Source organism: Scleropages formosus, chromosome 18, assembly GCF_900964775.1.
Source record: "Scleropages formosus chromosome 18, fSclFor1.1, whole genome shotgun sequence".
Lineage (NCBI taxonomy): Eukaryota > Metazoa > Chordata > Actinopteri > Osteoglossiformes > Osteoglossidae > Scleropages > Scleropages formosus.
The window spans coordinates 4,221,364-4,235,124 of NC_041823.1; the positions used below are offsets into that span (position 1 = coordinate 4,221,364).

Sequence of the window (13,761 nt, forward strand, 5' to 3'; positions counted from 1 at the left end):
GCCTCCTCACAAGGCTGTTGACAGAAAACATTTTCCGGAGGGAATCTGCAACGAAAGGAAGGAGAAATAAGAAATCTCGGACGCAGCCGAGGGGAAACGGGAAAACCGAGGAGTCCAGGGAAGGCGGTCAGATGGTCGCTCGTTCAAGAATGCAGCGGAAGTCCGAGCGTGGCCCCCAGCATAAACGGAAGCTCTACTAACATCATATTAATAACAGCATTAACCGATATCCTCTCAAAGGCCTTCTGGCCTTCATCGAGGCGCAGGCCACGCGCACCTCCCGGCCCGGAACCGTCTGGAAATACTCTTGTCACGGAACCCAAGCTGCCCCCGGCCAAGGTCGAATTAGTCTGGATCCAAGGGTGGAAGTGACCGCCGTCCACAACGTACAAGAGCATCTCCTCCGTCGAAGGTACGACGGCGGGTCCCTTCTTCGGACGCGCGCCGGCAACGTTTCGGTGACAAACCCCGCTCCCGCGGAGCTCCGGTGGGGTGCAGCTGTCGAACCCACGTGGGACCGCAGGCGCTTGACAAGGCCAACAGACAATAAACGTCGGCTGACAAGCGAGCGAGAAAAGAGATCGAGGTTGGCGGGGGGGGGGGGGGGTTCGCACACAGCTCAGTTTGGCCCCCCAGTGATGCAAGGGGGAGACTGAAGTGTTTATAATGTGCTAAATATTCCCGATGATACTGATGGCGGTGTGAATAACTGCACCGCGAGCCCGTTCTCATCCAGAAACTATAGAGCACAGTACAGTATCTCGTGAGAAGTGACAGGATGACGACTGAGCCCGAGACCCCTCCAAAAAATAAAAAAAAAAAATAAAAAATGAAATAAAGTAATAATCTCCAGCGAGACTGAATGTCTTCATAAAGAACATCTCCGAGGACCCATTGCGAGAAGAAAAACAATTTTGTTTGGCGTTCGATTACCTGCAGCACAAGGTATTCCCCGTAGAATTAAAAAACACAAAACACACACACACACACACACACACAGCACAGAGATGTTCTTTCCATTCTTCTCCACTCAATTTGTTTAGTCGCGCTGCTTAGCCACACCGTCATCCAAGATTTGTTTTTTTTATCAATCTGGATTTTTGTGTGCAAAACTGTTCACTTTTAATTCCCTGTCCAAGGCTGTAACATCGGCACACTTCTTGGGATTTAAACCGGTAACCTTTCGGTTATGATCTCTTAAGTACTCGTCTGCGCCAGGGCTTTGCCTCCAGGCGTTTCTCTTGCTCTGATTGCGCTGCTTGGATATTCGCTCAAGGATGGAACGCATTTAAACTGCGTTTTTACACCGATTCTCCGACATTTGCTTCATCTCCATTTTAAACAGGTCACAAAGTGTACAAACTAGGTTTGCAGGATTGTACTGAGCGCACTTTGGATTTGAACATGGGTGGATTGTGCACTGGGCTCGTCATGTTATTAACAGCTGAGTTACACATTTCCAAAGATGCAAACGTTATTATGAAGAGCCATGATACAAATTTTCAAAGATACAAGAATTTTCCTGGCTTATTTATTTCTTCAGAGTGCATCTTCTTCTTTTATATCTAAAATTTCAGTTTGCAGAGGAGTGAACGCGACCTGCGTTTTCTAGCCGAACTGATAGGTGGCAGTAAAGAGCAGCCAAACGCAATTTACATCTATAGGTGGTCCCCGATTTACGATGGTTTGACTTACAATTTTTCGACTTTCCGATGGCGAGATGGTGATAGACTTCTAGCAGAAACCATACTTTGAATTTTGAATTTTGATTTTTTTTCCGGGCAAGCAATACGTGGAGCGATACTCTCTTGCGATGCTGGGCAGCGGCAGAGATCCGCATCTCCCGGTCTGTCCCGCAGAGGTGTGTATTAGGTGTATTAATGCATTGTCAATTTACAATTTTTTCGACTTATGATGGGTTTCGCGGAACGTAACTCCATTATAAATTGGGGACCATCTGTTTTTGCTTAGCAGATGCTTTTATCCAAAGCGACTTCCACTGAACTCTATGTAGTGTTACTATCAGCCCACACACCTCATTCACCGCGGTGATTTACACTGCTAGATACACTACTTACAATAGATCACTCATCCATACATCAGTGGAACACACACGCTCTCTCTCTGTCACTCACACACTATGGGGGCACCTGACCAGCATGTCTTTGGAGTGTGGGAGGAAACCAGAGCACCCGGAGGAAACATACAAACTCCGCACAGACTGAGCTGGGATCAAACCCACATGCTCTCGCACCACCCAGGTCCTGTGAGACAAAATATGGAGTGCGGAACCGCGTCGGTTGAGGGTGGTGCCGAGCAAAGGGTTTTCCGACTACAATTCGGATCTTTGGTTCAGTGGCCCAGTCCGCTTCCGGGGGGGTCCTGCACACTATCAAGGTTTGGAATAAGGACAGAATTAATTACAAAGAGGCTTCCTGTGAAAACTGGCCTCACAAGTTGACCAGCGTCCTTTAATATACTGTTATTACCAGTGTAGGATTCAAACACACAACCTTCTGGGTCATCAAGTCTGCAAGTTCAGTAACTGTGATTCATCACATCAAGGAATTAGCTCACGAAGACAAGTTCCGGTGTTTTCACGAAGGAGTCCCAACGAACGGGAACAGATAATCCCTCCTCCAGCGTGTTCTCCAAGGAACACATAATCCACACGGAAAAAAAAAAACCGAGTCTCTGGACTAATCTTCAATCTATTTCGCAGATACTGTTTGACATGGGGGGGGACCCCGAGTGGAGTAATAAAGCGCCGTCTTTACTGTAATTTCAAGGAGCGCTTCACTTACGCGGCTTAGCGCCGCGGCGCCGAGTGTTTACCGGATGTTCCAGGAGCCCCTTTCTGGCACGTCTCGCACTTTGATGTCTTTGATGGACGGACGGGATATTTATACGGGCAGATTGTAAAGGTAGCGTAAGGAGCTTTGGCTGCCTTTGATCTCCCCAAACACAGGGCTTTAGTAACGTTAATCATGTTCAGCCATGATGCGATGAATAATTTAGGATTTTTTCAAATATATATTTCTTCGCTCCACCCGGCCGTGTCGGCCGGCGTTATCCGGCGGCTCGTCTCACGAGGGACCGGAGACGACGACCGACGGATGCGGTTCGAGGCCGAGCGAACGGAGCCCTCCATCCTCCTGACACCCCGAGAGTGGGTTGTACTACCAGTGGAAGAGCAGCGCCGAAATACAAGCAGCATTATTTTTAAAAAAATGGCATAAAAATTTCATATGTTGAAGTGTTGTCCCACTGTCCAACTTGGCTGGGCTCTTATTGTCTTTCCTTGGCATTTGGAGCGCTACCGTGTTGCGATTATTATTTTATTGCTCAGCCAACACTTTATATCCAAAGTGACTTGGAAATTTTACACAGCTGCATATTTTATTGGATAATTTATATTCGGGGCCTTGCTGGAGCAGCAGGGCTCCTCCTTACTGCTGTGCTGCTCGCTGCCCTGATGTCACAGTCTCAGTGACAGCTAAGATAAATTTCCTTTGAGCTTTCCGTCGGACAAGGTGCAGGGGAAGCGAAGCTGTGCGGCCGTTAACGAAGCGGACCGCGAGGTTGCAGGTTCCGGTCCCGGGAAAGTGGCTTCTCTCAGATTTGAGCTGTAACATTCGAGCCCGTGGGCTCCGATCCCACCTCCTGTTGTAATACCCTGGATCAAGGTACTCACCCCGAAGGGACACAGTAAAAAATTACCCAGCTGTGTAAATGAGTGTAAGGAGCTCAGTGAACAAACCTCTCACACTGTAAGCTGCTTTGCACAAAGGTATTAGCGAAATAATGTTTATTAATAGTAATAATAATAATAGGCCGAATTACGCTCAAGGATTAGTTGTGCACGTCTGAACGTTCAAACAGGCCTCTGCTCCCGCCAAAGACAATGGCTCAGCTATGAAGAAGAAGCACGGACTCCACGTTCGAAACGATGCGTGCGGCAGTTACCCTTTTGCTAACGGATTCTAACGCCGTGGAGCGAAACACTCGGCCGCTCCGCGCCAGTCATAAAAAATATATAAACGCGCCACGGTTCCCCTACTGCTCGGAAGGTATCCGCGGCGGCGGCCACGCGCTCGGGACGCGGTTCGGGATTCCCTCTGGATTGTTTTCAGGATTATTTCTCATGCGGTTGCGCAAGCAGGCCCTCCAGGAGCGATTACGTTTTTTGGGGGAACGCCGGCTCTGCTGCGGAAGTGTGTGTTTTATGAATGGCGTGTGAAGACTAATTAAATTAGCCAGCTCATCCACGAACCTGATTCTGGGTTCAGACACGCCGTCACGCTATTTATGGCATCTCGTCCGCCGATGGACACTTTTGGCAGGGGGAGACGCGTGTCGCCGTCAGATGGTCCATCCCATGGTGCCAGGCCCACTTGCCTGTTCCCCAATCTCAGTTTAGTTGGTGTGGGGTGGCACGGTAGCACAGCGAGTAGTGCTCCTGTCTCACAGGGCTTGGGTGGTGTGAGAGGATGTGGGTTCGGTGCCCGCTCAGCCTGTGTGGAGTTTGCATGTTCTCCGTGTGTCTGCTTGGGTTTCCTTGGGGTGCTCTGGTTTCCTCTCACACTCCAAAGACATGTTCAGGTTCCCCCATAGTGTGTGAGTGAAAGAGAGAGAGAGAGAGAGTGTGTGTGCTCCACTGATGTATGGACGAGTGACCCCGTGTAAGCAGTGTATCTAGCAGTGTAAGTCACCGCGGTAAATAAGGGGTGTGGGCTGATGACACTAGACAGAGTTCATTGGAAGTGCCTTTGGAGAAAAGTGTCAGATATAGAAATAAATGTAGTTAAGCACTTGACACAACTGGTTAAGTAGATTAAAGGGTAATGCCAATTGAACACTAGTAGCAATTAAAGAGACAGTTTCATTTTCTTCCAGTTTAGCAGAGAAGCGGAAGGGAATGTCGGAACGGATCGGTGGGAGCTGATCTCTTAACTTCTCCCTGCATTAATTATTTTTGTCACGGACACCCCAGAGATCGTGATGCAAGCACTACAAAGGAAAAATAAACTAATTTGAGGGAAATGATTTCCCGTACAAGGTTAAATGCAAATGAGGGAACGTCTTTACGCGCTCCTTTTCATATTTTCCAGCAGTCATCGCTCGAACATGTGCGAAGAGGCCTCCGTGGCAGCTTGGCTTTTGTTGTGTTGTCGTGTTTGCGTGTTTCGTACAGCACGAACTGTCGTACTGGAAGAAAGCTGCTGTTTTATTGTCTGATATTACAAGTCAAACCAGGTTTGGCAGAGGGAAACAACACACAGGGGAATAAAAACAATTACCCAACAAGGACCCACTAGGCTCGAGTTAAAAAAAAAGAAAGAAGAAACAAAAACAGAAAAAATAGATTTTCCTATTGATTTGTGACCTGGACGGTAACGGCATCCCAGCATCCCTCTGGTTACCCACAACTCCAGGTGCAGTGCACACCAGGGAATATTACCTGCACTTTGACCTCAGTGGTTGGTATACTCTTCCGGTAGCTGGACTGGGTCGCTGAACTAAAGACCTGAGCTGCAGCTTGAAGGCATGAATCGAACCCTTGGCCCAACATTGGCATCATCAGAAGACCCACAGCAGCTCACACAGCCTCAGCAGATGTGGGTGTAGCTCCCACAGTAACAAATTTTAACCCATATTTAACCCGTATTACTGCTCTACTATGGCCCCTCAGCTTATGAACACAGCTGGGAGCAGAAATCTGTTTTTAATGTGTTATGTTCAGATTTCAGGGGGTGCGGTGGCGCAGTGGGTTGGACCGCAGTCCTGCTCTCCGGTGGGTCTGGGGTTCGAGTCCCGCTTGGGGTGCCTTGCGGCGGACTGGCGTCCTGTCCTGGGTGTGTCCCCTTCCCCTTCCGCCCTGTGTTGCCGGGTAGGCTCCGGTTCCCCGTGACCCCGTAAGGGACAAGCGGTTCTGAAAGTGTGTGTGTGTGTGTGTTCAGATCTCCAAAGTGCTCTTTACCGCCACCTATAGGCACAGCGGGTAAACACAGGATACATTTGTTCCGCCACCAGCAGAAATTTTATAAAACAGATAAGCAAAGAGTCTATATACAGTCATTCTTAACACAAGCCAGTGCACACTGACTCAGTCCGGTAACATCATGAACAGCATCATCAGCATAGCTACACCCTCTACTATACAGTAAGAACAAAAGCTGTCAGCTAGTGCCTCTAATTGGCCTATGATACCAAGGCACAGTGGTGCAGCGGGTAGGACTGTTGTCTCACGGCACCCGGGCTCAGCCTCTGCGGAGTTTGCACGTTCTCCCTGTGTTGTGTGGGTTTCCTCCAGGTGCTCTGGTTTCTGCCCACAATCCAAAGAGATGTTTCAGATGCGTTGGTAGCTCTAAATTGGTCTTATTGTGTGTGTGTGTGTGTGTGTGTGTGTGGGTGGGTGGGTGTGTCCGTGTGGCTGCCCTGCAATGGACTGATGTCCTGTCCAGGGTGTACCCGGACTGGACTGGCACCCTGCACTTCCAGGATAGGCTCTTGACCACCACGACCCTCACTTGGACAAATGGTTCACGTAAGTGAGTATCGAGGCGCACTTACATTACATTTCAGTTTGTAGACAAATTATTCAGTGCATTCTAGTTAGTGCTACAAATCCCTGAATGAACAATGCTTATTAAAGTCGTCATAAGCGGTTAACAGATATCCCCAAGCCGTATGTATACTCTGTATATTACATTTGCATAACTAAATAGATTTTGGTTACGATACTATTAATCTTCTGTGGGTGAGCGTATAAATTTATAACTCGGTAATCCCTTGCTATTTACTGTACATGAAAAAATTGGCTCACAAAGTTAATTAATCCTGCTTTTCCAGAAGACTGATAAATTTGCATTAATATTTAATAGGTGTCAGCATAAAAATATAAAATCTCAGAGCACAAAACTTAGGAAACTGCAGTTTATTATGTCAGCTAATAGGTTTTGCGTTTGCATTTCGTTTTATTGAGTTGTATTTATAAATGTATATACGAGTAATTATCATGCATTTTACCATCTGGAAGGCAGTAAAAGTCAAAGTCAAAGTCAAAGCGGGTTTGACAAATATTGTGGGAAAACATGCATATTTATATACAATCGACACAACAGGGGCAAACGCACAGCAAAGCAGATGGGTATTTTGCAAAGTCCTGTAAACAGAGATTAGGCCCAGTAATTGCCACAGAAACAGAGCTGTGATTTTGCCGGAACTCCCTGCCGTTTTGCACCTTTCCGGGGCAAAGTCTGACATGGGAAAAGAAAGCCCGGAGACCTCGTACATTTTAATGCCGTTCCCTGCAGGTACATTCGTCTCCACGAAGTGTTTCACAACAGTTAATGTCATTTAATGTCACCTTTCATCAGCCAAAAAAAAGTTTCACTTTGTGAGAAAATTACCATCTGCTGAAGTTAAAGAGTTTCTTTTAAACTTTCTCCCTCCCCGAATTTAAAATTCCAAAAATATGTCAGATTTTTCAAGAGGGCAGTCCGGAAGGCAGTAGACACCCTGTCAAACTGATTGCTTTTTTACACACTACAGGCAGTAGAAAGCCTGCAGTTTCCAGACAGGTCTGTAGGAGGCAGTAGCGAGCAGTAGAGATGCTCAAGCTAAGCTCGATGCTGAACTTCAATCACGATTTTACAGTTGCGGAGCTCCCAGTCATAACTGGCGGATGAGCTGTTTCGGACTCGAACCAAGGCCCGAGTGCCAGGTGAGACATTACCCTTTAAGAGCATCAACACTAAAGGAAGATGGATGGTTCTGGACATTGGAAAACTAGGGATCCAGCATAGCTTTAGGCGGCATGGTGGCACAGCGAATAGCGCTGCTGTCTCGCAGCGCCTGGGTGGGGCGAGAGGACGTGGGTTCAATCCGCGCTCGGTCTGTGTGGAGTTTGCATGTTCTTCCTGTGTCTTTCCTCTGGGTGCTCTGGTTTCCTCCCACAGTCCAAAGGCATACTGTTCAGGTTCACCCATGACAGAGAGAGTGTGTGTGTGTTCCACTGATGTATGGATGAGTGACCCAGTGTAAGTAGTGTATCCAGCAGTGTAAGTCACCGCGGTGAATGAGGTGTGTGGGCTCATAACACTACATAGAGTTCATTGGAAGTCGCTTTCGGCAAAAGTGTCCGATAAATAAATAAATGTAACGTCATAAACAGACTTCAAAGGGAGTGGTGATATGTTTCAGTGTAGCTGGTTACACCGGCACTGTTACATTAGAGCAACGTGTTCGGGGCGTCAGCGGACCGCCAGGTGAGGTTAACGCCAGATCACAACTGGTCATCCCAGCACCTTACAACCAGGGATCCCCTTCCTCTGCCCTCGTGCTCCAGGTATCGGTGGCGAACATCAGGTGTGGGGACGTGTGCGCTTACCTGCTTGTGCGCGTGGTCGTAGGAATTTATGTGGTTGTCAAACTCCTGGTGCTTGTGGTACTGCTTGTCACATAACTCACAGTAGAAATTAGCCTTCAAGTCCTCCAGAGCCTTGGCGATGGCTTTCTCCTTCTCCGCATAATCCTGCAGACGGACAGAGAGACGGACAGAGAGAGAGAAACGGTCGGAAACAAGCCGTTTAATTACCCTTTCACCGCGAGGTCCGCAAATCTGTGCGTTTGACAGTAAAATGCATTTCTATTTTTTCTTTGAAACGCTGCACTGTATTTCCCTTCCTTTGCTGCATTCAGGGCTCCATAAAAATGGGACAAAGATAGTTGTGAGTTACCAAGAGATAGGGATTGTTCAAATCGCCCTTCGACGCCTCATCATCTTAAAGCGTAATTACGACTCGGAACCTTTTTTTTTTTTGAAAACATGCGCTCCGTGTAGTGACTCACGCTGCACCTTAAGACTGCAGATTCCAAGTTGTGCTCTTAAATATTTCTGAGACAAGCGGCGAGAAAAGTCACCGTGACTTCGGCTCCGGCACTTCGGGCCCCGAACGTTGGCTTATCTCGAAACGCACGACGCAAACTCGGGAGCAGATGAATATGGATGGAGAGTTGGAGAGTTGGAGGTAATAAGAAGCTCCTCAAGCTTTCCGCATGATATTGCCAGGAGATAAACTGGAAATTTTCCCAGCTCTTCCATATTCATGCGGCTGCCTCGGTGCTGCTAATGCGGAGTCACAGTGGGGCGTTTCCGCGTTACGACCTCCGGAGTAAAACGGGGTAAAATGAACGAGTTCCCATCCTTTTTGACACCTGGCGTTCTTTCCGAATTATCGGCGTGAGCCGAGGTGGTTGGTTATTTGATATTGCGAGTCAAAGTGGGTTTGGGAGAAAGGAAAAGCACTTGAGTGAATAAAAAGATTTTCTTCACAGCTGTGGTAAAAATACACCTCCCTCCCGTTTCATGAAGTGCAGAGTAGTGGCCAGGACTCCACGCCCGGTAGATACCGGTTCGCAAGTCTCACTTCACATGGAATCTCACGACTTTCACCTGTGCAAAGCGGTTGGCGATGCCAAAAATATAGGGGGCGCTCTTTCTGAGGGTTACAAAAGAGTACACCCTCCTAACATGTACATTTACTTAACAGATGCTTTTCTCCAAAGCGACTTCCAGTGAATTCTATGTAGTGTTATGAGCCCACACACCTTATTCACCATGGTGACTTACACTGTTAGATACACTACTTACACTGGGTCACTCATCCATACATCAGTGGAACACACTCTCTCTCTCTGTCACTCACACACTATGGGGGAACCTGAACAGCATGTCTTTGGAGTGTGGGAGGAAACCAGAGCGCCCGGAGGAAACCCACACAAACACGGAGAGAGCTTGCACACTCCACACAGACTGAGCAAGGATCGAACCCACACCCACTTGCATCACCCAGGCCCTGCGAGACAGCAGTGCTACTTGCTGTGCCACCCATGTAAAGGCCCAGCAGGTGGCGAAATGGTTTGAGCTCCTGCCTTGCAGTCTAAGGACCCGCATTTGACTCCCTGCTCCTGCTGCAGTACCCTTGATCAAGGTATTGACCCCGAAATGGTACAATGAAAATTACCCAGCTGTGTAAATGGGTAAATTAGTGTAAGTAGCTCAGCGCTGAGTCTCAGACTGTAAGCCACCTTGGAGGAAAGTGTTAACTAAACAGAGAGCTGGTAGTGTAGTGATTAGAGCTGCTTCCTTTGGACCAAAAGGTTGCAGGTTTGAGCCTCATCCTGAGCTATAATACCCCTGAACAAAGTACTAACCCTAATTTGCTCCAGTAATAATTACCCCGCTGTACAAATGGGGTACATAAACTGACACTGTGAGTTTCTTTGGAGAGAAGCATCTGCTAAATTAATAAATGTAAATGGACAAATAATAAGTTAATACTGAGTCAATAAATAATAACTTGGAATCAGTGTCCTACATGGGTCCAGTGCATTAGCTTAGAGTTCAAATGATGTAAGTCACCTTGGAGGAACACATCACATTAATACGAAGTTTTAATTTAACGGTCTGAGCGTCCGCTTCTTTCCAAGCTGCGGGGACCTGGGGCTCTTTCCTCGGACCCCCCGCCGCTCCGGCGATCCCACCTCCCCTACCTGCACGTGGGGGTTATGAGTCGGGGTAAGACCTGCCAAAACCAGGCCCCTGTCTAGGCAGGCAGGCAGGCAGGCAGGCAGGCGGACATGGAAGAAATGAAAAAGTTATTTATTAGCGGGAGCACTCATCCACGCAAAGTCACATATGTTACATCCTTGCAGATGGATGTGCGCTGAATCCGTTCCCCGACCGAGGGTAAAACAGCTGTTTCTCCGGCGGGACTTGAACATGCAGCATCCCGCTCTCTGGTTCCCTACCTTCAGCTTCAGCAGCTCCTCACACGTCCTCTTTATTTTTCTTCATCTTTCTTTTTTTGGCATCTGCTGACATCTATTCACTTGCATTTCATTAGCCGCGTACCATTATAATTTATTCATTTATCTGAAGCCGCTGTCTACGACAACTGAAAATATGACTTTTTTTACACCAAGCTACATACAATGATGTAACCATTTGTACAGCTGGGTAATTTTTACAGTTTCGATTCAGCGTGAGGGTGTTGATGAAGGGTGCAGCAGCAGGAGGTGGGATTGAAACCCAGAGCGAAGGCATCAGCTTTAATCACTACGCCACCTGCTGCTCTGCCATACAAAAAAACGGTGTTTATTGCTGTATCACTGTACTGTATTGTGTATGATCGTTTGTTTTATTATTGTGTATTTTTTTTTTTTAAATTTTCCTATCTGAGCTGAGCACAGGGAGATGCGCGGAGCTCTGAACATAACGCAAGTTGCCCACATTCGCTGGCTTTTAAACCCAGCCCATACAGGTTTAAAATGAAAAGCGTCTCTGTGCTCCATGACCTGTTATTACCACGCCGGCATGCCTGAGTACGAGCCGTGCCATTATTCCGCCCAGATGAGTCTATGTACAGTGGGACAGGTGACGGCTCGACACGGGGATGTCAGCGGCCCTGTCATCCGGGCGATAAGGGGACAGACGGGCAGGAAATCACAGCCCTTGCTGGGCGCGTAAAGATGTCAGGTCACACACACACACACACACACACACACACGCACGCGTGTCAAGGTGCCGCAGCGGTGACCTCATCTTCCCACGTGCCTTGTGAGCGTTTCCGGACCCAAGCTGGTTATTAAACCGCCACTCGGCCGCCTCTTTCTCAGTGCCACTCATTTAAAACGTACAGGATGCGTCTCTCTCTCTCTCTCTCTCTCTCTCTCTCTCTCTCTCTCTCTCCCTCCCTGCTTTTAACTTCGCTGGGTTATGTGTTCCAGCTCTTGTTTTTATAATGTGACAGGCTGTATTACCGGGGTTACGTTCTTGTCTTGCTGTGTGACGGTAAAACTATTTGCATCCCCGTTTGAAATTACTACCTGGGACGTTAAGAGAAAAGTAGGAGGAATTTAATAGGTTCAAATGCTCTTAACTGAATGGGAGATGAGTGAGCTCAACAACACGTATAAAATCTATTAGGACTTTGTCTTTATGTCCTTTAGCTTTATTCATTTAGTGGTAATATTTCGTTGTTGCTGCTTGGTCGGTGCCGGAATGTTCCATCTGTAAAGACAGTACGGTGTACAGATGACCCAAGGGGAAAATTTTGTTAGAGCATTAGAACAATAAATGAATGTTTAATCAATGTGACACTTCATGGTACGGTGACCACATTTTTCAAATGTTTGTCCTTCTATTCATATATGTGAATGCATTCATAACTTGTTGCCGTTTCACTTTTTGTGTGTTTAGTGCCTACAGCTGTTAACAGCAACAACAATAATAATAAAAATAACGATAATTATTATTAGGGGGGCACGGTGGCACAGCGGCACAGCAGGGTGCCACTCTCTGGCAGCCTGTGTTGCCAGGTTAGGCTCTGGTTCGCCACGACCCTGCTTGGGACGAGCGGTTTCAGCTTGCGTGTGTATGTGTGTGTGTGCGCGCGCAACTGCTTCTTCCAAGCTAGGTTGCGGCAAGTCGGAGCGTAACCCGGCAACGCTGGGCGCAGTGCCGAGGTCACACCCAGGACGGGACGCCAGTCTGTCGCAAGACACCCCAAGCAGGGCTTGAACCCCAGACCCACCAGAGAGCAGGCTCTGGCCAAACCGCTGCGCCACCGCACCCCGTTGAAGCAGTTCTAACAATTGCAAAAAAAAAAATTATATATATATATATTATTGTTGTTGTTATTATTGCTATTAATTAATTAATTAAATAAATAAATAACAATTACAAATTTCAAATGATATAATTAAAATACAAGTTGTACTTGAAATCATTATGTGATAATTATAATTAAATAATTAAAAAAATTGAATTATATAAATTAAATAAATAAAAAATACTGGCTATTTCATTGGGTGGATTCATATGAAATACTTTAAGCGCAGCACTTAATCGGTAAAAGGTCTGTGCCTGTCCTGGGAGCTGAACCACAAACCTTCTAGGTTGCAGCCTATGCTGTTCGTAGACCTTTCGCTGCTTTGGGGGGAGGAAAGGAAAACGGCTCGAAGAGCAACCGTTCAGAAAGAGCCACTTGTGTCACTTTGAGTTCCGTGTATCCGAGCTGCTGGAGCCAAGACGGCTCACGTCTCATCGGAGGAGCCCAAACCTCGTCCCCACGGACCGGAGCCTCGTCTGAGTTTCTGTTTATTCTTGTCCAGATGTTTCGCAGACCCAGAAATTTGAACAAGTAAACTTAATGTGTACGTTTGTACATCTGCCATCGAAAAACAAATGTGTTTTTATTTTTTTTTGCACGCGGCAACAACAGATGTTAACTGTTAATTGGCTTTGGCGATGTACAGCATGTGAAATGGGAACATCAAGAGACTTGTTATGAATTTATCATTTTTGAGTTGATTGCTGTACCATGTTGTGTCGGACGCATATCAGCATTAGGAAGTGACAGAGGAGGGGACCGTGGGACTGCGGGAGTGCGGCGAAGACGGCGAGGGACTGGACGTTTCTGTTGCGTAAATTTCTTTGCCTGACTTTCTCGTATGCGCGCACACTAACCCCGGAGAAATGCTATATTTTAATTTATAAAGTTTCCTTTACTCATTTATTTTCAATTTCTTTTAATGTGGAGTAAAGGCACTCTGGCACTAAAGAGCATCGCGGGGCCACCTTAATTCAACTCACTTTCACGGTGTTTACAGCTCGTGTCCGGCGTTCCTGAGCGTTGGCGATCAATAACAAGATGCCGAATGTAAAATGAATCAGTTTTAATTTTAACATAGCTG

General features: G+C 47.1%; 1 protein-coding gene across 1 annotated transcript in view; it reads right to left on the reverse strand.

Moving 5' to 3' along the window:
- The window catches only part of znf804b (zinc finger protein 804B), a 117,895-nt gene that overhangs the window by 10,469 nt on the left and 93,665 nt on the right, over positions 1–13,761 (reverse strand). The window contains exon 2 of the mRNA XM_018762807.2: positions 8,393–8,536. Within this exon, the coding sequence (XP_018618323.2) occupies positions 8,393–8,536 (144 nt within the window). The remainder of the gene's footprint in view (positions 1–8,392; positions 8,537–13,761) is intronic.